The sequence below is a fragment of the Danio rerio genome, chromosome 17 (assembly GCF_052040795.2).
Source record: "Danio rerio strain M-AB ecotype USA chromosome 17, GRCz13ab, whole genome shotgun sequence".
NCBI classification, from domain to species: domain Eukaryota; kingdom Metazoa; phylum Chordata; class Actinopteri; order Cypriniformes; family Danionidae; genus Danio; species Danio rerio.
The window spans coordinates 20564582-20591082 of NC_141037.1; the positions used below are offsets into that span (position 1 = coordinate 20564582).

Below are 26501 nucleotides of genomic sequence, written 5' to 3' on the forward strand. Positions count from 1 at the left end.
TAAATTCACTATTTGCAATCGGCATCAGATTATAATAGTTGTGTAAATTGCTTCCTTGTCCTCATTTGTAAGTCACTTTGGATAAAAGCATCTGCTAAATGACTTCGTGTAAATGTAAATGTAAATAATCATCACCGGGCTTCTTTAATCATTGGCTAATTGCGGTGCACATAATATCTGGGAAGTTTGTATAACAAATTTTTTTTATTGGATAAAGCTGCTGTTGTGCAGGTAACATACAGTTGCAATCAGAATTATTAAACCCCCTGACTTATTAGCCCTCTGAATTATTAATTTTGATTGCAACTTTATGGCAGTTTGAATTTGTAATAAAAAGGAGAATAAAAGGTCTAAGAAAAATTGGAGGGATTTTTTTATTAATTTATTTTAATGCAATACTTTTTATGCCTTTAAAAACTGTGTCATTTAAATTCCCGGATTAAAATTTCTATCCAAAAGCACAATATTTATTTGATCAGATTAATTATTGTTTTTGTCGACCTGGTTTTGTCTTTATTTTACCAATTTACCAGTATTTGCATCTTTTGCATCCACTAGAGGGCGGGTTGGAACCCGCAAGCTTGTTGAATTTGAAAAGTCCAGTTTAAATGTGGTCATAATTATAGCTCTTTCACATGTGTTGATTGAATGTTTTGAATTCTACCCCACTGAACTTTAAATCAATGCTTTCTTTCATTAAAACAGTGATACATGATCTGCAATATTCGCTATATATTTTCACTGCACGTTTTATTTGTTTTGCAGATTTGGTGGAACTAATCTCCTGGTTTTTAATACCATGTGCATGCAAGATAACAAATTGCTTTTGATAGATAACATATTGCTTTTCTTAGTTTTATTATAGGACCGTCTCTGGGAAAAAGCGCACGGGGCTCAGGAAAGTTAGCAAACGCTTACAGAGCAGTTCATTTGTCACCGTAATGTAAATCTGTCATTGTGATTTATTGATAATTCATTTGTTGTGAAAATGCTTTGCTTTAAATCTTTGTTTGCGCTTCATCTATCAGAGTGTCGTACATCATTGTGCCTTTGGGTTTTCAGCTAAATTCATGTTTCCTCGTGTTATTTCAAACAGTTCTTGATATACTTGTTTGAATTCCTTGCGGCTTGAAAACTAAAGTTAGAAAATTATATATCCCTTGTATCTGAGGCACATATTGCAATGTTTTATTATATACAGGAATTGTCCTCTGAAACTCCCATTCTTTTCGGATGTAAAGTGATACGCGCCATGTAATTTTCTGGCCGGAAAGAACGACTCTAGGCAATCATTTCTTCAATCATTTGTCCTCGACGTGTTCAATATGTTTATACAGTATCGGGACAGACCTCTTTAATAATATAATATCCCAAACAGCATGTTTGGTTTTGCCTTATTTTATTTTGCACGTCACCCAAAATGACATTTTAAGCCGGAGCCTAGCTTTTCATTTTCAAATACGATCAATCATCCCGAATCTGAGCCGCCCGTGTTGTTGATACAGCAAATAATTCTGATTTATCTCCTGTAAACGCCTGCGAATTTTCCCTGTCATGGACGAGCAGAGCGCTTGAATCATTCCGCCATTAATCCCCCACATTGTTTTATTTACTTTCAGCTCTCACCAAGTGGAAGGCAAAGGGCGCATTATGAGGTCACAAAACAACGACTTCCCTGTTGGGTCTCAGCAACAGCCTGTCATTTGTGGCGTGCTTTTGAGGGAGTGAAGTGCCCTGAAGGTTGCAGAATAACACACATGCTAATCCGAGCATCCCTGCGAGTGCATTAAAGGTCTTAAACTATCTGGAAAGTGTCGTAGGCTATGTGTGTTCCCGGTGTGAACCTGCACTGGGCCTGTTCAGTGTGGACTTGCACTCCTGCAATTTCCCCAGGGGCCGCTCTGTTTCATAGCGGGTCAAAAGTGTGCACTCGTCCTCCCACTCACCCACAGGCGGGTGCCCTGCTGGAGGACTGAGGTTAACACACACCGCTAATCAGCACTGAAACCAGGGCAGTGGCAGCGTATGATGGGCCCTTCCTGGTTTCCGAGCAAACGAGTGCAGTTCCCCAGAGCAAACACACATGCATGCATTCTCCACAGATACAGCTCATTCATATTGCTTGTGTTTGTTTGCTTTGGCAGGACACGTCCAAAGGGAAAACGTTAAAAGAGCTGGGCCTTGAGGGCCCCGAGAACATAAAGACGTGATCCGAGCCCTGTAAAACTGAAGAAAATTTAGCTTTAGTATATGATTACCTGATTTACCTCGGAGAGATAAGTGGCCAACCTGACCCGGGGTCCCCCGTGCTTTTCAGCGGCAGTGTGGTTTCAGTGGGGAGTGACGCTAACCGAATGCAGTTGGTGGCTAGCGTGCTGGAATGAATGTGGTGACAGGCCTAGTAATTACCAGCAGAAATTGCTAAAGACTATTCAGGTGCTAAGCTCACTATATAAAAAGCCGACTTGTTTCTTTAACTTGTAATTTTAAAAACATATCTGGATGATCTTGTGTTGTAGGGCCACCAAACCACATGTCATCCCACTGAAATATGGTAATGATACAGGAAAATGTTTATGACGGTAAAAATATGCATTATTTGTCCTTCTTTCGTTCAGAGTCCTTCCTGCGCCATTTTATATGTTTCTCAAACGCACCACAGAGGATGGCCAACACCCGTTTCTATCTTTAGATGGGGGAATCCACCCAAGAGCTGTCAATCATGAGCCTGCATCTCTAATTCAAGAGCACACAATTTAATACAATTAATACTTCAATTCATTCAGGAGCAGAAACTGCGCCATTTTTCTGAATAAAAGCATTTAGTAAAATGATTTTTGTTAAGTAAGAGTAATGTAGTGGAAATATATGACTTTACACACAACCAGAATATAGAGCAAAATGCTGCATTTCTTATATAAAAAACCACATGACTAAAGATTTATCTACTTCTGGACTTGACTCACAGCTTAATTTTTCTTGGACTCCATCTCTGTTTTTCCAAGCACCGGGAACTATGCTTAAAAAGGTCAAAGAAATAATGGCTTGAAAAAAACAAAAACAAAGTGTGTATTAAATTTTTGTAATACTAAATTACAGCCTAAAAAAGGGGGAAAGCTCAGATTAATAGACTCAGTCCTGTGCTTTGTATATCTCACTGGCACTCAGTAAAGAAACACTTTATAAATCACACTAGACATGTGAAGGATTATTAGTGCAGCATGCTTTGTTTCTTGGTTTGCAATATTGCCAAATCTCTAAGTACCTACACTACCCTTATTTAATCTGCTTTTTAAAAGCCACCAAAGACATTTAATAGTATTATTTTTGTCAGTGGGGTTTTAGAATAGAGTGTTTAAAAGAGAGAGAAAACTGCAGACTAAAGGTATACAGAGAAGCAGACTGTGATTTAAAATCCTTCCACTAACTATTTACTGAAGGAATGACAAATTGTTAAGAAACTTCCAAAGTCTTCGAAGGCTAGAGTGTTTAGTAAAAAACATCTCACTTAATCAGCTTCATGTCTGGAAAAACATGCTGCCCTGAGTCAATATACTTTCAGACTGAGTATGGATGTTTATTTTTTTATGATAAATAGCCCAAATGCATAAGCACATAAACAAATAAATATTCAGCTCTCACTGTTGCCCTTCAAGGCTTAAGATCTGTATTTCATCAAGAGACAGTTGTCAGTATAATCCAAAAAGTGTTTACAGGAAAGTCACTGGCATGTTGCCAACCTCACAAATTTTATTTAAGTAGCTTATACCTTTAAACAGCCTAAGCTGTAATTATTCATTTATATGATTGCAGTATCAATGTCCATTCTTTACACAAGCAAGCGCACACATCTGTATTTGTAGTTTTCATATAACTCCTCCAGCACACCCTCTTGTGGACAGATGTTATGGCCCATTAGCAGGAGATAACACAGAAACTGAAATGCTGCTAGGGTTAATGAATTTTGACTTCTCTGTTTCATGGAAGTCGTTAGCTTGTTTTAGGAGAAGACAACTACATTTTGATAGTGCCAAACATCATTATAGAATAATAATTTGTTTATTAGTATTATTGTAAAAAAAATAATAATAATAAATAAATAAATAAATAAATAGAAATGCACTGACAGCATTGTAGGTCTAAAATGGTGATGTATTTATCTGGCCTTTAAATGCTATTGGTGAGTGTCATTGAATAGGAATGTACCCAGATTTTCCAGTACAGTAATCGAGCCTAAATCGAGCCAACTGTTACACAAAAAACTGGATATAATAAACTGAAAATTTTCTATTTAAATGATGCTTGCATGTCGTAAATTATCTAAAATTGTCGCAAAACAGCATAATTTCGGGCCAACATTTGGGAAATTCAATGGACAATTTATAAGCCTATATGAGCCTATAGACGCAGACCAGCTTGGTGACAGCGCAAGACTGACTTGAGCGTCAAAAAAATTTGGAGGAGAAAAAAAGCTATGATAGGCTATTTTTAAAGAACTGAATTTTAACGAAACAAACTGTAAACAGCAATTTCATTTACCACCATGTAATATGCACAAAGGAACACAAAGGAAAATTACAGCAAATTACACGTGATCAAAGTGGCGTTTGATATTTTACTTTGAACATTAGACCTTTTTTGGCCTACTTTGAAACAGGGGATATGTGTAGACATTAAATAATTTAGGTAGGCTACATATAAATACCAAGAAAGAATTAAAATAATAAAAATAATCATCACCATCATTAAATTATGTGGTTTGCTTGGTTGCATGTTTAAATCCATGGATTATTAAAAAAAAAAAAAAAACGTTAAACCATGATATGCAGATAGTATCATTTTCAGATTTTAGGTCAGCGTGGCCTGGTTTGAAGTAACCTATAAAGGGTGGGATTTTTTTAACTTATCTAAAGAATCAATTTCACAATCATTTATTTTTAGGCGATATTTTAAAATAAAAAAGAAATTGGTCTTAATTATTACATACTATATGTTAATTAAATGTAGCCCTATGGTAATGGAGAAGAAAATTATTCCTTTAGCAAATGCGGTAAATCAGCATAGGACTTCATTGAGAAGTTTAATTTGCAATATTTCAAACAAACACGAAAAGTCAAAATTTTTTTAGATATTACTTTAATATTTGTTCCTGTTTTCAGGCGACATTAAACTTTAAATTAATTAATGTCCGAATGTATCGTCCTGCCATCGTACATGTCTTCAGCTACAGCCCATTCCAGAACATCAGATTTAGGTACATCTTATCACGACAAGACTTTAAAAACGTTTGCAGTATACACCAGGTAATATTACTATGGCTAGAATCCACGTTATTTTGTCTGTAAATTTAAATTAATATAAATAACAATATCATTGTTAAAGGTAACATTTACTATACATCTGTGCAACAGCAAGACAACACTATTTACTCCTAATCACATACTTTACAATATGTACAATAAAGTCCGAATTATATTTGTGCAAGATTTCCCGTTCTCGTGTTCTTTATATCAGCTGTCAGAATCCACGTCGCTTTTGCCCTCCTCAATTTTCTCTGAGGTTGTTTTCGTGGATTTGTTCCATTTCTGTGAGTTTTCTGATTCCTCTGACGACGACCTTTTCTGTCTTCTCCATTTTGCTCGTCTGTTTTTGAACCAAACCTACGCGTAGAATAGGAGGGTAACATGCTTAATTTCAAGGTTATGACGTGATAAAAAAATAAAATTATACAAATGTTAAATAAAAGCTTGAGTTGGTTTTAGTGTAAATACTGTGAAATATTCTTTGACTTGCATTTTCTGTCAGCATTTTTCTGTTTTAACTCAACATGCTTCTGGCACCGTGGCCTAGTCTTCTGCTATCTTAAATATGTTATATACAAAACATTAACGATTTTATGAAATGTATGCCTTAACATAAACATAAAGTGATACATAATGTGTTGACGGTGGTTTTATCTGAAAGCGAACGGTGGCTCCCTCAAGCGAACACGATTTCGATTTGTTTTTCTGTTTCTGGCTAAATAAAGGTAACTATACAGTAATAAATGGCTGTTTTTAATAGCCTAAGTATTTATATAACCTGTCAGAATTTCTTTAATTGATACTTTATATAATTGAAACTTTTTCTTTATCGAAAATTCATTAAACATTTCTTTATTGATCTTAATGATTGATTAATTTATTGATTGATTTATTGATTTGTTTATTGATGGTATATGTGCTCGTAAGATTCAGTTTTTTAATCTGCATGTGGCCTTCCACATTATTAATAGAAAAAACCTATGTCCACGCTATGTAAATGTGTTTAACCACTATGAATAATTAATAATAAAAAAGTATTGGCGGCGCCACAAAATAATTCTAAAATATGTAGGCCAACATGCACTGCATTACATGTGTATTAAGAACTTTGGTCAGAAATGCACTGCTAAATGTGGTAAAGTAAACTCTGTCAAAATGTTAATGTTATATAAAAAAACAGTTTCTCTCACCTCTACCTTCTCTTCACGTAGGTGCACCTTTCGTGCCAGTTGTTCTCTTGTGCCGACGTCAGGGTATTTCGTTTCTTGAAAAAGGTTTTCCAGTGCCTCCAGCTGCTCGTCGGTGAAAATGGTTCGGTGTCGTCTCTTGCGCCGACAGTGTAGCTGGTTGAGCAGCTGTAGCTCGGTTCTGGACAAGGTGCCCACGTTCATGTACGACATCATTTGATGTGGGACTGGAGAAATAAGCACAGAGCCGGCGCTGTCATAACCTGAAAATAAGATAAACTTTTTTGAGTACACTGTATCAATTTGACATTTCTAAGATATTGTAAATGTCTACATTTTATGGACTTAAAACGTTTTATGGCATAAAACGTGATGCGTTCTGCAATCCGCCGTTTTCTTATAAAAAATATTTTCTGGTGTATGCGTTCTTGCGTTAATAATTAGGCTACTTTTAAGCATAGTCAAAACAGAAAATTACTTTTCTCGAAGAACCTATAAAAAATACTCAAGTCTGCTAAAAAAAAACTTTTTAGTTGTAATTGAAGCATGTATTTTTAAGATGTGCTCCAAAATTCCATCATGCTGTATAATAAACATCTGGAACATTAACTACAACAAACAACAGCTAAGGACATGTACAAATACCAACTATACAAAACAGGATATTAAAGTAAAAAAATACCTGTAGGAATACACGGACACTGTTGCGAACCAAGGGTTGGTATTGCGCCACAGCAAGCTGGTCCAGTCGGCCCCTGGACGTGAAGTTGTCCATAGTAGTAGTTGTTGTAGCCTATCCTTCCATTCACCGATTGTAAGTTCGGCGCTGGAGGTCCTGTGTGTGAATACAGTCCATTAAAATCGCCAGCTGCCGTGTACAAGGATTCCGTCAAGTTGGAGAACACAACCGGGGCATTCCGGTGGAGCAGAACCGAGTCTTTGCAGCTGGGTCTCCCGGCCAAGATGCTGTCGATACTAAACATCCCAGCGGGCATCACAAGCGAAAAGATGTGTGAGATTTGTTGCCAACGGTAATAACGTGTTATTTTAGTCCTTTTAAAAAGCACGAGTGTCCTTCATAGTGACAAAAACCGCGAATTCTGTTTGTTTCCTGTTGTAAGAGTGACCGCGCGCAACAGATTCAGAGACTCGTTTGTGTTGAGCTGAACCTCCTGCTCTGCTTTATACCCCGCTGACGTCATTGAAGGATTTGTGAATGACTTCTCCAATAAGAGATTGGCTGGACTTAGGGTTAGCACACAATGGCGTGAAAACCACCGATCTGTGTATTGAGAATTAATTTGATTAAGTCATTTGCTGACTTTTGAAACAAATAATTTAGTTCCAGTTTGCATTTTTAAAGAGCTGTCCGCATGAGTCAATCAGATTAATTGTCAACAAAGTCACATTATTTGGTTCACAATAGCTGTTTATTTTTATTCCCTCTTTTAAATATATATAAATATATAGCATAAATTTTAGTTCATTTATTGCCAGTAATATAGCTTTAACATACTTTGTGTGAAATGCGTTTTTTGTCCTGTGGATAAAAGAAGAAGATAGACTTCATCGTTTCTCCAAACTCACATTCTGAGTTCGAGCAGGTGAGCTTCGATCTTCGTTTTTATTTTGATTTTAAAGGTATAAAAACAATGCGCTCTCTAACCTAGAGACGACCCTATCAGACCATTTATTTTTCAACAAGTGTTGTAACACGGAATCGATTAAACCAATTTGTAACACCTAAGAACAATTAAATGTCTACCATTGTCTTGAGGTGAAAAAAAAGTTATAAGTGTCCATAATAATAATATTTTTTACCTACGAGAGATCATTTCGTACTTTCTTTAAAATAAATGTTATTAAATTTTAAATCACAGGCATGTTTTCAGCTGATTGAAATCAGCAATGTTCTTTAAAAATATAGCATATGGCTAATAATAAAAATATATATTGTCTAATATTCAAAGCAATTAATCCATGTAACAATGTAAAAGAATAATGAGAGTAGACTTCGAGCTTAAAGCATTTTGCAATGGACATCTATTTAAAACACAGACACAAAAAATGCGAAAGATAGCATAGTCAATATAGGCTATTTTTTAAGGATGACAAATACTAACACATTGTCGGGTTTATGTATTTCTGTAGCTAGTTGTTTACAGTTTAATTTGCCATGTTTCTACATGTTTATCGTTTTTAATCAATATGTTTAAAATGATGGCGTAAATATTGTAAAGAGTACATTTATTTGCACACAATTAATTGCACAGCATTTAAGTCATTTTTGTCGCAGCAAGTTTTTAAAAGTGATTCCCCGGCCACTCTTTATATGACAATAATTTACAGTTTGTTTTTTTTAACTACACTTATTTGTAGCACATAATATAGCTCTACCAATAGGGTATTATAGCAAAGTTTGACTTCCCTTGATGCAAAATCACTGGGTTTCAATCGTGAAACAAAATATTACAGCACTCCTAGGTGATAGTCTATATTATTTATTTATTTATTGTTCAAATGAGGGACTAAATTACATGATGCAAAACGCCTGAACTGATGTCCACAGATTCCGCTGCATTACCAGAGACTATATCTTAAATTGCTTAATAGCGCATGTTATTTGCAGAACGGTCGGTCTGACACGACTGTCGCGCTCTGTCCACGGGAGATAATGCTGAGCAGATTAGCGTGTTTACTCCATCACGAGCGGATTCACGGTAGGGAGGAAATCGCGCGTGTTAACTTACAACACCTCCAATAAGCACACGCTCAACGAACATATGACCCTCGCTGTGATAAGATAACGACCATTAGCGGCCCTATTCTCCAGCTCTAAAACATACTTATTGCAATTACATTGCTTGATCAAATGGAATTTGCATGAAGGAAGACGCTGCTCGGTGACATTGGCGATTCAATTTATCACCAATATCGCACATTTGTAATGTCTGAATGTTTATTGGAAAACCAGAGGATATCCGTGGCATGGCACGGTTGATTATATCTAAACTATGAATAAAATAACAGTCATATTGTGTTTACACACTGCACTCATCATCTGTTAAAAATCGATTTAAATTTATAGAATTTATATCAGTTAATAATTATAAACAATCACTGACCAGAAGAAAAAAATGCATTATGACAAATCCAACTCATGAACCTGCCAAACATTTCTCAGACAGTGGTTCTCAATCAAGGACCTCATTGTTATAAAACTATATTAATATGTCTGTTAGCTATATTAGTTAAATATGCTACATTTAAAAAATTCAAATAAAATACGGAAACCTCTTATGCGTGACACATTTGCTATTTAAATGGCCTTTAAGCTGTCGTGGGAAATGAAGTACCGTGTTTTAAATTGGTATCATGGAGTTAATCTATCATCCAAAGTTTATGTATATTAAGTTTTAAGGCAATCAGCTTTATTGTTGCAGCAGTATAGGACGAGGCAAAATTACACATAACGAAGGTGACTCTGAATATGGTAAGTTTGTGTAGACAGGCTATGCACTAGACGCTAATGAAACAGTGAAGGCTAATGCAAATCTCGATTGCGTTGGCCTATCAAGAATCAAAAGTTATCACAGGAATAAATGTCTAAAGACAGGGCGATTTACGGGTGGAAGTTTGCCTTATTACGAGCGGCAATTACGTTTCAATAGGTGCCTTTTGTTTAAGTAATTGCATGTTTGTCGCATGATTAAAACGGAAACAAGGTGCTTAATATGCGGAAACAATTTTAGCTTTGCATTGTTAGAAAGTATATATATATATATATATATATATATATATATATATATATATATATATATATATATATATATATATAAATATATATATATATATATATATATATATATATATATATATATATATATATATATATATATATATATATATATATATACACACGCATACATACACACGCATACATATACACACACACAGTCAAGTCTGAAAATATTTATACCCTTGGCAAATTCCGACTTAAAGTTTATTAAAAGTTGAGAAGTATGCTTTCCACAATGATGCCTTTCTGGGGTATGAATAACTTGATTTTATAGAGTAAATCATGTGTGTGTGTTTGTGTGTGTATTCACAGTTGAAGTCAGAATTTTTAGCCCCCCTGTTTATTTTTTTGTCCCAATTTCTGTTTAACGGAGAGATTTTGTCAACACATTTCTAAACATATAATAGTTTTAATAACTAATTTCTAATAACTAATTTATTTTATGTTTGTTATAATGACAGTAAATAATATTTGACTAGATATTTTTCAAGACACTTTTATACAGCTTAAAGTGACATTAAAGGCTTAACTAGATTGCAGGTTACGGTAATTAGGCAAGTTATAGTATAATGATGGTTTGTTCTGTAGACTATGGAGAAAAAAATAGCTTAAAGGGGTAAATAATTTTGTCCTTAAAATGATGTTTACAAAATTAATAACATGCTTTTATTGTAGCCGAGATAAAAAAAAAATAAGCCTTTCTCCAGAAGAAAAAACAATATCAGACATACTGTGAAAATTTCCTTGCTCTGTTAAACATCATTTGAGAAAATATTTTAAAAAGCAAAAAAAAAAAAAAAAAAAAAAGGAGGGGGGGCTAATAATTCTCCCTTCAACTCTATATATATACTGAACTGTATCTCACACATATACATACACACGTATGCATATATACGTGTGTGTGAGCGAGAGAGAGATCAGGTTATTTTATTTTTAAAATAAAAAAATGCATTAAACCATTTAACTTCTCACATTATTTTGACACTTTGATTGGCCCTTACCCTTCAGATATGTAAACACTTTAGCCTATTATGACTGAATGAAAAGATACTTGCATTTTCGGCTCTGCTCTCTAGGCACTCTGTAATTCAAAAAAAGGCACCTAGCATTATTATTTCCTCTTTTTGTACATGTATCTCAACTTTCAAGAGCCACTGAAAGGAGATAGCAAAAAGGATTGGGGGAAAAAATGAGATGGCCATTTGAAATTAAAAGCCGTGGAAGAGGTGTGAAGCCACCACTTACATGCTGAATAGCTGACATCAATCACCCAGAGTAAATGGTGGCCCAGCAGACAGGCATAGACAGGCCTCTTCAATAGGGGGAGATGCACACGGGCATCTTCACGGCACAACATGTATTTCAGGGCCTTGATCTGTAAAATCTATCGTAATGCAGCAAATCAAAAGGGACTTTGTAATATAACCACATTTTAACTAGCATAAACAAACCTCAGAGCGAGACAGGCTGTCAGAAGCTCCAGATCGCCTCGAGCACAATTCTCCATTTCGCTTTTGTACATGTCATCATGTCTCAGAGAGAAAATATCTGTGCGGATGAATGAATGTCAAGCCAGACAGATAGAAAGATATATTCCACCTATGAGGACACACAAACACCTAAGTGTGTATGTGTGTTGCATTTGAAGTGCTAGACTGAAGCAGATCCATGAACAGTGCCAGACAGCAGTGTGTGTGTGTGTGTGTTTATTTCCTGGGTATTTCAGCAGCTAGGGACAGAGAGGGAAAAGGGAACCTGGCATTGGATTAAAAGGGGTTCTTTGCATTTAATCTTTCATTCCATACTGGTGCCGGCGAGAAATCCGTATTTATTGTTCATGTCATAGCTGTCATATGGTGGGTGGCTGTTTTACAGTATGTCTTTTGTTGGACCCCCTGAGCTGAATTCTGCAGTGCTGAAACGCAGGCATCCACTGAATCCAGCAGTTCAACAGCCGCCCTTAGCCTCTGACAGTCCACCAAAGCACAATTACAGCGACTTACAAACACAAGGCCTGTCAAAACCATTATAAAACACTTCTTATCAATCACGCAAACACATTCGGGACGTTTTACTGCTTATGATATTTTATGATGTGAATATTTTGTCAGTGAAATAAGTGTTATGTGTCATATTTCCATTATGTTCAGCTAATACTGAAAAAATTTAACAGCACTTTTTTATAAACACCTTATGTTTGCAAAAAAATGTTTCATTTTAAACATTAAATCAAATACAGCAATGAAAACCTAATAACCTTTGGCTTAGTCCCTGATTAATTAAATTCATTTTAGTTATTAAAATTTTACTAAATAAAGCATTTTTTAAAATACATACACACTGTAAAACTCAACAGTCAATTTTATCAAATGAAATGAGTGTGGTTAACTCAAAATTGACTGAAAGTTATTCTTAAAAAGAGTTTTCAGCTCAGTGTTGAACACTCAAAAATATAGTTTTTTTGCTTGTCCAAACTACTAAATTAAAATGAGCTGAAACAACACAATTCTTGAGATTTCATTGGGACAACTTAATTTTTATGTTCAATCCACATGAATTTGTTAAAAGTGTTAAGTTAACTAAATCGATTTGTGTTGGGACAACATGAATGAATTGTGGAACCCTGCATTTTCATTCTTAAATGAAATAAGTTCACGGTGCTTATATAGTTTTAACTCAAATGGTTTGTAGCAATAGGTTTCCTCAAAGGGTTTGAGTTGCCTTAACTTATTGGGTTTTACAGTACTCAGTTTGTTTGAGTTCTCTTCATTTATTGGGGTTTACTTTGCTCAAATTGCTTCATTTACTCAAATAGATTAAGTTCACTGTACTCATTAGGATTAGTTTTTGAACTTAAATGGTTTGTTGCAATCGGTTTCCTCAAATGGTTTGAGTTACCTTAACTTATTGGGTTTACAGTGTATATCTCTTTAGGCCTGAATAGAATTTTTATTTTAATTTATTGTAATTTCTGGCTGTTCCTTTTTTAGTATTACCATTGAAAGATCTTCTTTTATTCATGTTATTTGTTATTTTTGTAGTGCGTTTTAAAAAAATTTTTAATGTAAATTTGTTATTTTTGTTATTATTATTTTTATTATTAGTAACAGCAATGGTGGTGTTTCAACCCAAATTTAAGTAAAATATGAACAAAGTTGGGTTAAAAAGTTAATTTAAGTCAGTGCCAATAGCCTAGTGATAAAGTGCACCGACATATAGCACTGAGGTTCACACGACGACCTAAGTTCAATTCCCAGTTTGAGGTAATTTGCCAATCCTTCCCCTCTCTCACTGCTCCCCATTTATTCTTGTCTTAACTCCACTGTCTACTCCATTATTTGATGGATTATTTTCAGGATTTGCTCTTTAATGTTTGGACTTTCAGTAGTGAAAATTAATACCACACTGAACTGAACTAAACTGAACTTCAACTCTGAAAACTGGACTGACACAGTTTTAATTGACACTAGTCTTCTATGTTAAGCTGCTTCAACATAATCTACATTGTAAAAGCTCTATAAAGATGATTTGAATTATATATATAATACAGGCAAAAAAACTTTAATAATAATAATAATAAAAAGTTAATTTGAAAATAACCCAGCATTTCAAATACCTCTGCCTTCAATAAATCAATAAATAAGTTATAATTTTTAATTGCATGTAAAGCTTTTTATCATCAAAGTAAAATATCTGAATAAACTCAAAATATATATATTTTTTTTACTGCCCATTTGACTCCTCTCTTCATTTCTTCTTTCACACACTTTCAGAAAGAATTTACGCTGAGAACCTGTCATTTTGCATAAAAGAAGCTCTCTCTATACGAGGCCTTATTAATCATTATTTCCAGTGTGAAACTATCAGCCAGTCGGAGTAATTACGGATGAAAAGCAGCTGCTCTGGTGGCTGTATACCGCTCTGAGACAGGAGCGAATGCAGCGGCCTGTTATCTAACTGAGCGTTAACATGAGAATTGGGGACACATTTACACATCTTAAAAACCAAACATCCCTCTCTGCGCTCGCTCTCCTGTCAGAGAGCCATTGTAAAGGGCTACTTTACCCATGCAGGAATCACAGGAATTTCAAATGGGTGACAGAATCATAATGGAACCTAGAATCAGTCCATCAAAACATCAGGACAGCGAATGACACAAATGAATTGAATGCTGCATATTAGTGCGTTAACTCAGGCTTCTTAATGTCCCATGACACTTTAATTTCTTTTAATTTTTCCTTCTTTTCCTGACTCAAAGACACGTTAAAGCCTCTAAGTGGTATTTACTCCTGCGCTATAGGTTGGCAGTTTCAGTTTGAGTTCAGAGTTGCTTCTGCAGGGTTTGCAGTTGTGTCTTTTATATATATTTTAAATATTTATATAGGATTGTTGACATTAATATGACTCTAGAAGGCTGGACAATACCATGGACAGCAACAATGAGGCGTCTATGTAATGCTTACCATTAGAGGGCACAGGTGTGCAAAAAAACACTGTAACCACAGATGCTCATCTTTTAGTTGTCTGAATGCATACAACAAAAGATTATGCACACATGCTATACAGCAATCAGAGGAAAACACATGATTGGTAACTGATTTAAAAAAAAAATTTAATATATGCAATGACTTAACAACATTGCTAAACTACTTTTGTAAAATGTATTGTCCCAGTCGTTGATTGTGATTGGGTGTGCCATATTGTAAATTATTCTAAAAACATGCATCTGTGATATCATTTTATTAGTATTAATGCCACAGCATGTATTTTAGCAACATTTATTTTATGAAGTATAAGTCAGCCCTGCCTGGTACTATGCCTATTTCATTCACCTTTACAATTTTGAAACCACATCTCTCCCCATCAAAGAAACTCTTATAATGTGGGATATAAATTGTTGTGGATTCATTTCTGTATATAGTTTTCCTGTTTTAGGTACAGTGCTTTATGTTCATTCATGTATCCTGTTCAATGGGCCTGCTAATAGCCAACTTTTCACTGTGCAACAATCCCCATGTAGCAGATAATTCTGGCCCAGATTTGGCATAAAGCTGGCACAGCAGGCATTCATCCGGCACTGGCATACAGCATGCGGGCCAAACATGGCCCGGATATGGCAGAGGTGGCACCATCTTTAAGGCGGCACACAAATCTTGGGCAAGATATCAAATGTAGTATTTAGCCCAGATGTTAATAATTGATATGTGGGCCATGTAAGTTTGGCCTATCTTGACTCACATTTAAAATACTTTTTTATTATTTTCAAAAAATAAATAAATAAATACATTCTATCAATTAGGTCTCTTTGAAAAAAAAGCATGCCCATAGCGCATCTGAAGTGCAATGCTTCATGGGTTTATCACTATCATTGCAGTCGTGACGCACCAACATATCTAGCCCAGTTCAGGCCCAGTTATGGGTTATTAACTTGGCTGAGACTTGGCCAGATATGATCCATGTTTGGCCTTTGTCTTAAAGCCAGACTTGCTCCAGTCATGTAACGTAATTCACTACGGTATGTGTGCCATGCAAAATCTGGTTGTGTGGCCCAGAGATATTTTGCTATGTGGGTTTGGTCTGGTTAAATCTAGGACTGTAGATTTAACTTGTTAATTGAATGAATTAGATGGAGAAATTATGGAAATTATTTGGAATATGATGCAGACCAACAATTCAATGCCTGATGTAGCCTATAATTCACTTCATATTTCTAAAGACCATTTCAATGTGGTCATGTCATTGGCCCATGAACATTTCCTTCTTGTTATCAAACTATTTCATAACTGTAACAAGAGGCAATTTAATTAAACTTAATGTTAAAACAACTATCATAACATTATTTATCAATATGTGGCTCTTTTTGGATTCTCAGAAGCTATAGAAGTTAAAAATGTAAAACAGGAAATATGTTTGGACCACTGTTATTGTTTGCATCCCTCAAAATAGTAATATATTATGATATACAGCATTCAACATCACACAGGAGTGCAATATAAAATTAGCATTTTTTGTAGCGAACAGCACTAGTGCAAATGTGACACTGATTTCAAGCTACAGTTCAACAAATAAAACGGTAATATCGTTGTAATATTTTACACACAATATTGTCTGTATTTGCCAAATTTGCCAATAAAAATATTTTTGTGCACCACCACTCAAAACAAAGTGGCAATTTGTTTGAAAATTATACATTTACTGCCACCTACAGGTGGTTTTATTTTCGTTTTATTTTAAATTAATTATTAATAAACTCATACTGCCATTTAAATAAAAAAAAAACATTACACATTATTATTAAATTGTGAACTATTCATTTAAAAGCCTTACTTTAAGTGATGTGTCGTCTTATTATTATCTTCATTTGAGCTCCAACAAATCTAAAGCATTGCATCTATGAATATATTCTATTCTCTTCAAAGTAACATCTTATTTTACAGTAAAATATAAATGTCTTTTTTTCATGCATTTTAGGAGCCGTTTTAAAAACCACATCATGCCTAACCACACCCCTAAAATGTATTAGGCTACATCCCCAACCAAAATAACCATATTAATAAATACAAATAACCGATTGTATTGCTATTACTTCCGAAAGACGAGCGTAAAGAGGGGCAGCAGTAAAACAGAAACATATTGTCTGGCTTTGAGAGGTATTACAGGAGAGCACCTGGACCGTCGACGGCAACTTAGAGTAGAAACTCAATCTCAGAGCTTTACCTCAGCCTGCTACTGGTGGTCTCCTTTAATCCATTACAGGTGCCAAAGACCCTGCCCTGGCTGATACTAGAAAAGGAGATTTGTTTATCATCCCTCCCTTTTGTCCACCTTAACTTCTTTTCGGTTAATTCTTTGCGTAAGTTTGCATATCCAAATGACTTCTTAATCCTCTTGTCATTAGACTTTGATTTGTGTATTGCCACAAAAGCGCCGTCTATGTGCGGATAAAACGTCTTTTCTTTCTGAAATATAAATGTATTTCTCAACAGCCTTGTAAAATGTTAAGATAACGATAGGCATTTATGCGGCTACTCTAATACGATACTTTTGCACAAGAGTGTCTCTGTTTCAGTTGGCTTTGGAAGAGCAGGACGAATTACACAGTGCTGCCATTGTGATTTACAAATAAGTGAACGTGCCAGCTAATAATCTTTAATATCCACCGATGACAGAATGGAATTAACCGCATATTTTCTCCCAAACATTCAATTTTCTTCCTCCTCGTTGTGTAAGCTAGGCCCTAATCCCGTCTTTATGCGGTGGGGTATTAACCCTATTGAGGCATCAGCGTTTTGGCCTCTGGACCCGCGGGCGCAAGGCGCGCGCTCATAGGGGCTCAACGCGCCTTTTGTTCGCGCGCGAGACTCATCGTGCCAGCGCACGGGTTATTCAGGAGCCTGAGAATCAAATACTGCATTACAGTTAAGCTATGTAATAATTACCCTCATTAGTCGTAACTGGAGCGCGCAGCGAACGGATTTACTAATAAAGCTTCACTAATGCTGTGTAGGCTCAGGAAATATATCATAAACATAATTCAATAATCAGTGGAAATACATATTAATGCGGCCCTCCGACCCTCAAACTGTCAGTGTTTGCCCTGGAGGAGAGTTGCTGACTTTATTTCCCTCTTCCTCGCTGCGGTCATTTCCCACATTTCCATTCTGTGAACTAAATGTTTATCCTCTGCATCGCTGGAGGGTGAGTTTCAGTGCCCCAGTAGCAACAAATAAAATGTTTTTGTTGCCCTGTCCGTTTGTTCAAAAGGTCGTCGGACTGGTCCACTCGCTGACATGGATGTTTAAACTGGTCATTATTCAATTGCACCGTGCAAGTTAAAAATGCAGGCGAATGTCGGGAACCTTTAGACAACCCCGGTGCAACATATTGCATTAGGGTTGCTCCAGAATGTTGTTATTGGCTCTGTGGTGATTTTGATTTTATCGTGAGCTGATTCAATCAGAACAATGTGTATTTGAGTTTTGTTGTGGTGGAGCAATGCTTAAAGCACTGTTTTGAGCCGATGTGGTCAGGGCATCGCATATAGCTTTCCTTTCCAATCCAGGGAGCAACAAACAAGAGAAAATTAGTTTGAAAGTTGAATCTGACATATTTCAAGTAATTGTGTTGTTTAGTGGTCATCTAAAACTTTTAAATTACAGAAATATGGAATGCAAAAACATGTATCTGTCATAAGCTATTATTACAGTACACACATTTCTTTGTCATGACGAATTTAGAAAGAACAGTCCTTCTGTCATGTTCACCTGAAATGACTCTAAAGCCCACCTTAAATCATTACTAGCCAAGCCTACACTCACAACTGTTCCTCTCCACCATCCTTTTCTTAGACAAGATTTTACTGGTTGCTTATATAATTATCAACCATATTTTTAGAACATTATTAAGAAGTCGAGACATATAGTCTAAATTTGCTCCAAGATCAATTAATGATACAAACTAAATGTAATATCATTTCTATGAAAAAACAATGATGCTTTACAGAAAGTGCCACCAATCAGTGTAAGTTGCATATTGAGTCAGTATCCCATTCTCACAAAATACTTAAAGTCGTTGTGGAATTTGCTGAGACGTATACTGGTGTACTTTCAATAGGCTTTAGGCACATCGAGTCTTTTTCTTGCACTGAAAAACTTCTGGTAAAATGCTAATGTGGCTATTTTCAATTTCATAATGGTCTTTTTACAGTGTCAATAATGTAAATCAATTAAAATACAATCTGGTATATATAATTAAGATTTCATTAAATTTTTCAAGCATAAAACAAGATGAATGACCGTTTAAACGCAAGTGCCATTAGTAGCAGGCGAGTGCTGAAACTCGAATAGTAAATGAAATTTCCACATTTTATAGACATGAATCTGAACAATTGAATTTAATGCAGTGCATCTTGTCCGGTCTGAGATCCACTTTACATCGTATCTCAATCAGGTAGTGAAGTTAATGAATTTTAAAGAACCCAGATCTAAACCTGCGATTTTATGACAGTTCACCAAAAGCGCTTACTGAAAATTAAAAGTCCCTGTGCATATACCCCACTGACACAAAACGTTGAGTGGTGGACAAGGCTTTCTTCTTGCCCATCATTCCCTCATAGCAGAAGGTAATAGGGGCGTGGTTAAAAATAACGTAGCTGAGGCCATTAAGCTGACGTCAACAGAGAAGGACCACAACCCCAAATACAAATGGTCAGACTTCAACTAATGAGTATGTTTACATGAACACCAATTATCCAAGACAAAGACAATATTCTGATTAAAAATCAGCGATTTTTGATTAAATTAATCAGATTAAGGTCATAATCAAACTAAATAGAAAACGGATTAAGATTTGTGAAGTATGCTGATTTTAGTCACATTATTGAAGTGCAGTACAGACATGTAAACACCTTTATCTGTTACCATCGTGTAGGATTTTCACAGCATTTTTCGACAGAATAGTCAATACACACATGTCTGTTTGACACTATTCTCTGCACCTACGGAGTCAGTGAAGAACCACAGACACCTGCATCGCGAAATGCAGAGTTTTTTTTTTCATACAACTTGTGCTATCAAATTCCATTAAAACAACACTCTTCCAGCAGTTCATACTCTCATCTAAAATCTCGTTTGACAGGGGGGCATGCATGAAATGTTCCTGAATGAAAGTGAAAGTGAAAAAACTGCAGTTAAAGTCAATAATTTGATGCAATGACGTTAATGGACTTATGTGCTATAACATGTAAAGCAGGATCCTAAAAGGAACATTCAAAAAGCAACTTATGTAAACACCTTAATCATATTATTGTCTTTTTCAGATTAAGGCAAATGATTCCATTACTGATGTCCATGTAAAAGTAGCCACTGTTCACTAGCAAAATAAAAATGCTAAGTTTTGATTTCACATGGACTTATATATTGCTTTCATAAACACAACCAACAATTTTAAATGAATACCATTTTTCCAAGGTTTTAAAAAAAAGTTATTAATTAAAGCTGTTAAGCACAGTCTTATTTTCTGTCAGATTTTTATACACTTTGTATCAAATCAAATATCGCAATGTTGTGATGGACCTTTTATTAATGGCTTGGTTTCTGGCTTCTAATGCTTTAAAAAAAAACAACTAATAAACGTGAAACATAAAGAACCATTCCTGCTTTAAAGGTGGGCAGACACTACTGCACTCTATTGGCAATTTTTTGTAACTCTTTGTATCATTACTGCTAACATGCCGACACAGTTTTGCACCTGCACAGTATGATAAGTTGAGAAACCTCACCCAGCGTAGTGAAACGGGGATCAGGAAGGAATTCGGGTAGCGAATTGAGACATACCTTGCCAAAGGGAGAATGGACATTGGCAGCCATGAACACAATGGTGGAGTCAAGATTTGAACTCCATTTGGTTTAATTTCCTCCCGAGTGAAAGGCAAGGAAGATTAATGAAATATCCCCAAATCCATCCTGTTTTATTTCTATTAAATCAACAGTGAAATGCAACCACTAGGCCTGTTTGTGGATGGAGAATTTGGATAGAGTTTCTCCATCTCGCTAAAGAGACCTCGTGTATTTTCATGGCAATGAATGATGCTAGTTTGAAAAAAAAAACAGTTGTTCCTAAAGTCGGCATCTCAGATTGCACTCCATCCTTCAGAGACGAAATGACCTGCAGTTATTGAGTTTAGTTTGAGTTACTGTCACGATACCAAATAATCAGTTATTCGACTTTTCCACAGATAACCTCAGGCCTTACCTGCTATTTCATTTCCCCATTATATCAGATTTTTCGTTTTGTTTGCATAGCCTTATTAAAAGTGGACAGCACTAACACAAATAAAAGTAAAAACTTTCCAGAAACACAATTGCAGATCTCTTGCAGTGGGTGGGCTGCAGGTCGTCACATTCAAAAGCAATACTTTCGTGGTGATCTCCAAACTCACTGTCTCTTCAGAAATCTTGGTTTACACAATAGACTGCGGTTCTGAATGAAATCTATCTAGTCTGCAGCTTTTCTACGCGTCCTAAATAAAGAGTGATCTGGAATGCAAACATGTTTAGCTGTTAAGTTAATTTGCCGTCTTTATTTTTCTTTTCCTCGCCATCGCTGCAGGGCTACAAAGGCTCAGCTGTAGGCAAGCAGACATGCTCACTCTGCTATACTGTCTGTCAGCAACCCTCACCTGCAGTCAGACTTGCATACACAGACCCTGCGTAGCCTGTTCCACAAAAGTGTTTTCAAACCATAAGCCGAGACCATTGCTTTTTAAAGCGTGTCTTTTAAGACACCATAAATCTTTCCTTCTCGCCGGCCGTTCCAAAAGCCTTTCTCTGGAGTGACAGTCAGCATACTCGAGTTTGACGATGATTGTTTTCAGTGCCCCCCCTCCTCCTCCCTCCAGCTCTGCACTCTATCATTTGGAACAATAATAAACAACCACCGACGCGGGCAAAAAAGCCTCCTGAAATCTATTACTGAGAATAGTGTGGTTATGCGGAGAGCGGAGGGGAATGCTCCCCCCTCCCCATCCCAGTGCAAACATCACTGTAATTTCCAATGCCAAACTGATTCGGGCCAGGCTTACCATGCTCTTATCTGATCCTTACGGGTGGTCCCTCCTTTTATTCCAGTTGCACAGATCTGGAAATCTTCTTCACACCACACTCGGCTTGTGGATCTCCCCTGCTAAAGAGCAACTGGAATCATTTCAATGGAAAACCCCCACCAGAAAAGGCAATACAAGTGGTTAGATTGGGGGATTAAGATCACTTACAATATGGACGGGCTTATAACGTGCCCTCTGTAGTAATGTTCTCCCTTTCATTTGGCTGCCGAGATGCTTGCTGAGGCAAATTTCTTGGTTTTAGAGCAGCGATCAGGCGTTCTTCGGCTCCTGGACCAACAAAAGGCCCACCGTGTAGATTCTGTCCTCAATTACAAAAAAGGCGAACGTGGTTTTGGAGTTCTAGACAATGGCGCTTCCCTTACAAAACAAACACACAGATACAAGACTTAAAAATCAGACTTAAAAATTCTAAATGGCACAGTATATTTACTATTTATATCATTCATTCATTCACTTTTCGTAGGCTTAGTCTCTATTTCAGCGGTTTCCACAGTGAAATGAACCAACAACTATTCCGGCATTTGCTTTACACTGCAGATACCCTTCCATCCGCAACCCAGTACTGGGAAAATTATTTATATCATTTTATAATAAAAATGGGAAAAAGGAAATCACTTAAAGAATCTCTGTTTCATTGTATATCTCACACACACACAAATCAAAATGTGTTACACTCTAAAGTTCAAAATTGGGGTGGGGGGTGGGGGGAGGGGGGAGGTTGTATTCACATTTGAAATATTCATCACAAAAACAAACCTTGCACACCAAGTTTGATGCATATTAATTATCACGAAAAAATCAAATCCTGAACAGAGATTGAGAGTACCTACAGACATTATAATGGATGGCGGCTGCATTGACATGTCAAAGCAATAGAGCGAAAGTGGACCATGCTTTCTATTACAATGTCTATGAGCAGTACATCAACTCAACTGTCTTTTTTTCATGCCCTGTGTTTGTCATAAGGTCATCTATAGCTTAAACTACAGCATTTTTCGTTTTTTAGCTTTTCACTTGTGCAGTGGCTCTGCAACAACAAAACACCTCTAGAAACACTTTTTTTTAAATGCGAAAAGTGAAAAAAAAAACTAATAATTTTCAGAGGCAGTGTGTCAATACGATTGACACAACATGAGGTCGAACTTATTTTTTAACATGCGAGAATTACGGATGAGAATTTCAGATTCAGAATGCAATAACAATCAGGGTATCTTCTGTCCATTTCATATTTGTTTTCAAACAAAAAAAAGTTTTTCGTTTTTTCTTTTGCTCACAAAAAAAGAAAAAAAAAGATTTTGGCTCGATTTTCGTTTTTTGGTTTAGGGCAGCAAAACAAACTTTAAAATTCACTATACAAACGTAGGCTATGCTGAAACACACTTTTCCTTCTGTTTGGTCAACCAAATCTGAGCTGAGTGACTTTCCCCTTAATAATACAATAATAATAATACCAGCACCAAGACTTTTATTATTATTATTTACTTATATAAACTAAGTCTACATATTCTATCATTTGATCAGTTAGCAGGCTTAAATTCATTGCGTACGCATAAATTAAATAAAAACTTAAATTAGCAGTATTGTTACACATTTTTCATTAAAATAAGGTCATAGTCTTGCTGCTGTGCACCTGATTTTGAGCAAAGATTTCTGAGCAGCACCTGGTTTGCATGATTGCTTCAGAGCTACTGTTGGCATAAATAATAATAATAGAAAAGAATAAGAATAAGAACACACTGGGACCTGGGGTTATAACAAAGGGTACCATTTGTTTTTATTTTATTTCCTCCTATTTGTATTTCATATACCTATTATATATATATATATATATATATATATTACCTGATTAACAACACTATATTAGAGAGTTTTTTCTAAATGATGACATTTTACATAATAAAACATATCATGGCAACATATGTTTCTAATAAGTTACTTTATCTTATCAAATTTAAATTAAATTTGAGTTTCTTTATAAATTCAATTTAATATAATGTTACTTCTACAGCTTAAAAAAATTAAAGCAGCCACTTTTTTAAATGTATGTGATGTTATTGAATACATATTTTTAGGGTTCAGATGCAAAAACCTCTCTAAATGTTCTCCTAAAATGAGCGTTTTTCTCAGCCTCTTATATGTTTATGTTCTGTTATTTCACATGAAAGGCAAAAAAACAACTTATTTGTCACTATAAAAGTAAAATTACTGAGCCCACATATAAGAGTTGGAGAAAATACTAATTTTAGAAGAAAATATCAAATGGCTTTTAGAGGTTTTTGCATCTAAACACTTCATTTATACTCATTAACATTCATTGATCATATGAAATGGAGTTTAGCATTTTTAGCATTTAGCGAATTAAAATGTATTTTGAAATATAAACAGACAGCTTACAGAAAGTTTGTAATATAAATCATGCAATCTGTCCCAGCCTGAAATGATTCTACTCAAAATCCCCCTCTTATAAATGCTTGTCAATTAAAAAAAAAAACCGTATTAATAAGAAAACCAAATCATCAGTCAAGACCGGCAGCTGATGTATTTGATGCTGAGACGGATTTGAGCGTCTGCATCAATGCCACATATGTAATAGCACCATAAATACATTTTTTTTTACTCAGACACTACAATGTCTGACAGGGAAATAGTCCTACAATATCACAACATTTTAACACGTCCATATGTCAGGTCTGGCAATAGAAAAGTTTTAAACACTACCCGATGTTTGCCGAACAATTTTTTCCCTCCATGAAAATAAAAGCTAGGCTGAACGTCAGAAACACATCATTTTTTAGAGTGCTCAGTGTAATGTTTTCTGCAGTATAGACTCACAAATGCATTTGAGCTCAGAGTTTCTGGCTGCATCACAGTACAAACACACACACACACACACATACACACAACCTCCTTTTTCCACTTTCTTTTGGCTGAGTCACATTACAAACACAAGAATTTAATCGCTACTTTTCACTGATGAAGAAACCTTCTCGTAATGTTTCCTCTTTTATTCGCTCTACCTCTTGAACACAGTTGTCTGTCCAAATATGCAATTTCTTGTCTCTGTGAATATTGTTCTTGGCCGGACGCACCCCAGATTAGATTATATTGATAGGGAAAGATGTATTTAGAGATAGAAATTAAATTGAGTTCCTTGTGCCATAACCCTTCATTTGTTTTTGGTTTTCATTACATATGTTTCTGATTACTTTATTTGCCGATTTGCTATGTCTGTTATTCCTCATTACTACAGAATCGAGTACATTTGAAACTAAACCTGCCCGTATTTTCATTTGCAATTCATTTATCCACTTCCTCCTCGCTACAGCAATGGATCATTATAAGAACAAATAATAAAAACAATACAACACAAAGTAGATCTATTGTTGCATTAAGTGTAAAGCAAAAAAGAAAGAATATATACTGTTGAAGTCAAAATTATTCGCCCTCCTGTGAATTTCTTTTTCAAATATTTCCCAATTTTTGTATAACAGAGCAAGGGATTTTGCACATTATTTCCTATAATATTTTTTCTTCTGGAGAAAATCATAGTTGTTTTATTTCAGCTAGAATAAAAGCAGTTTTTAATAAAAAAAAAAAACATTTTAAGGTTAATATTATTATCCCGCTTGAGCAATTATTTGTTTTGGATTGTCTATAGAACAAACCACTGTCATACAATGACTTGCTTAATTACTTTAACTTACCTACCTAACCTAGTAGTTAAGCCTTTAAATGTTACTTTAAGCGCAATACTAGTATCTTGAAAAATATTTAGAAATCCGTTTAGAAATTTGTTGAAAAAAATCATCCTTCGGTTAGACAGAAATTGGGGAAATATGGGTTAATAATTAAACTGTATACAATTACAAGATGCACGATATTGGACAAACACTGATATTGAGATATTTAGTTTGTTTGTGATTTCTGAATATAATTTCACAAAATCTTGTATAACTGTTTGGAATGAATTCACATTTTTACATTGATTTGGATTATTTTGTAGGGGACTATCTGCATAAAGTACAGTGCAATAAATACATTAATTTCATGGTTTTCTGTGACATCTAACAGTGTTAAGGTACAGAAATCGAATAATAATTGATAAAATAACACTGTATAGTGCAGACTCATTGTGTAAATAATTACATACAATTAATTTTGGTTTATATTTAGGCTGCATCACAGTACAAACCAGCCTGATCTCACGAGGAAACCCAAGTATTTTACGTTTTGTCAGTTTAGTGGCTAATTTGTTTGAGTACTGTCTTACGAAAATGTACGATTTAAAATAGGAGGCATGGCACCTAACCCCACCCCTAACCCCAACCGTCATTGGGTGATGAGCAAATCGTACTAAGTTTTACAAATTATATCGTACAAATTCTTACAAATTAGCCACTAAATAAAAAAGTTACGAATTGCTGCGAGATTGCGTTGGTACAAACACACACACATCACATAACCTTCTTTTTCCACTTTCTTTTGGCTGAGTCACATTATAAACATAAGAATTTAATCGCTACTATTGACTAATGAAGAAACCTTTTCATAATGTTTCCTTTTTTATTCGCTCTACCCTTTGAACACAG

At 35.4% G+C, this 26501-nt stretch overlaps 1 protein-coding gene and 1 long non-coding RNA gene across 34 annotated transcripts in view; one reads left to right on the forward strand and one right to left on the reverse strand.

Annotated features, from left to right (window-relative positions):
- Positions 1 to 26501, reverse strand: part of gsc (goosecoid) — an 87189-nt gene that overhangs the window by 28709 nt on the left and 31979 nt on the right. For 6 of the 33 annotated variants that reach the window (XR_015512434.1, XR_015512439.1, XR_015512438.1 and 3 more), the window contains exons 3-4: positions 22060 to 22269; positions 21871 to 21971 (exon numbers count right to left, since the gene is read on the reverse strand). Coding sequence is in view for 27 of the 33 variants with exons in the window: in XM_087288548.1 (XP_087144674.1) it covers positions 5511 to 5660; positions 6494 to 6753; positions 7173 to 7465; positions 21871 to 21971; positions 22060 to 22110 (855 nt within the window). In the remaining 6 variants the exon portion in view is untranslated. 33 annotated transcript variants of the gene reach the window in all.
- The window catches only part of LOC141378552 (uncharacterized), a 109672-nt gene that overhangs the window by 12357 nt on the left and 70814 nt on the right, over positions 1 to 26501 (forward strand). The window lies entirely within an intron of this gene.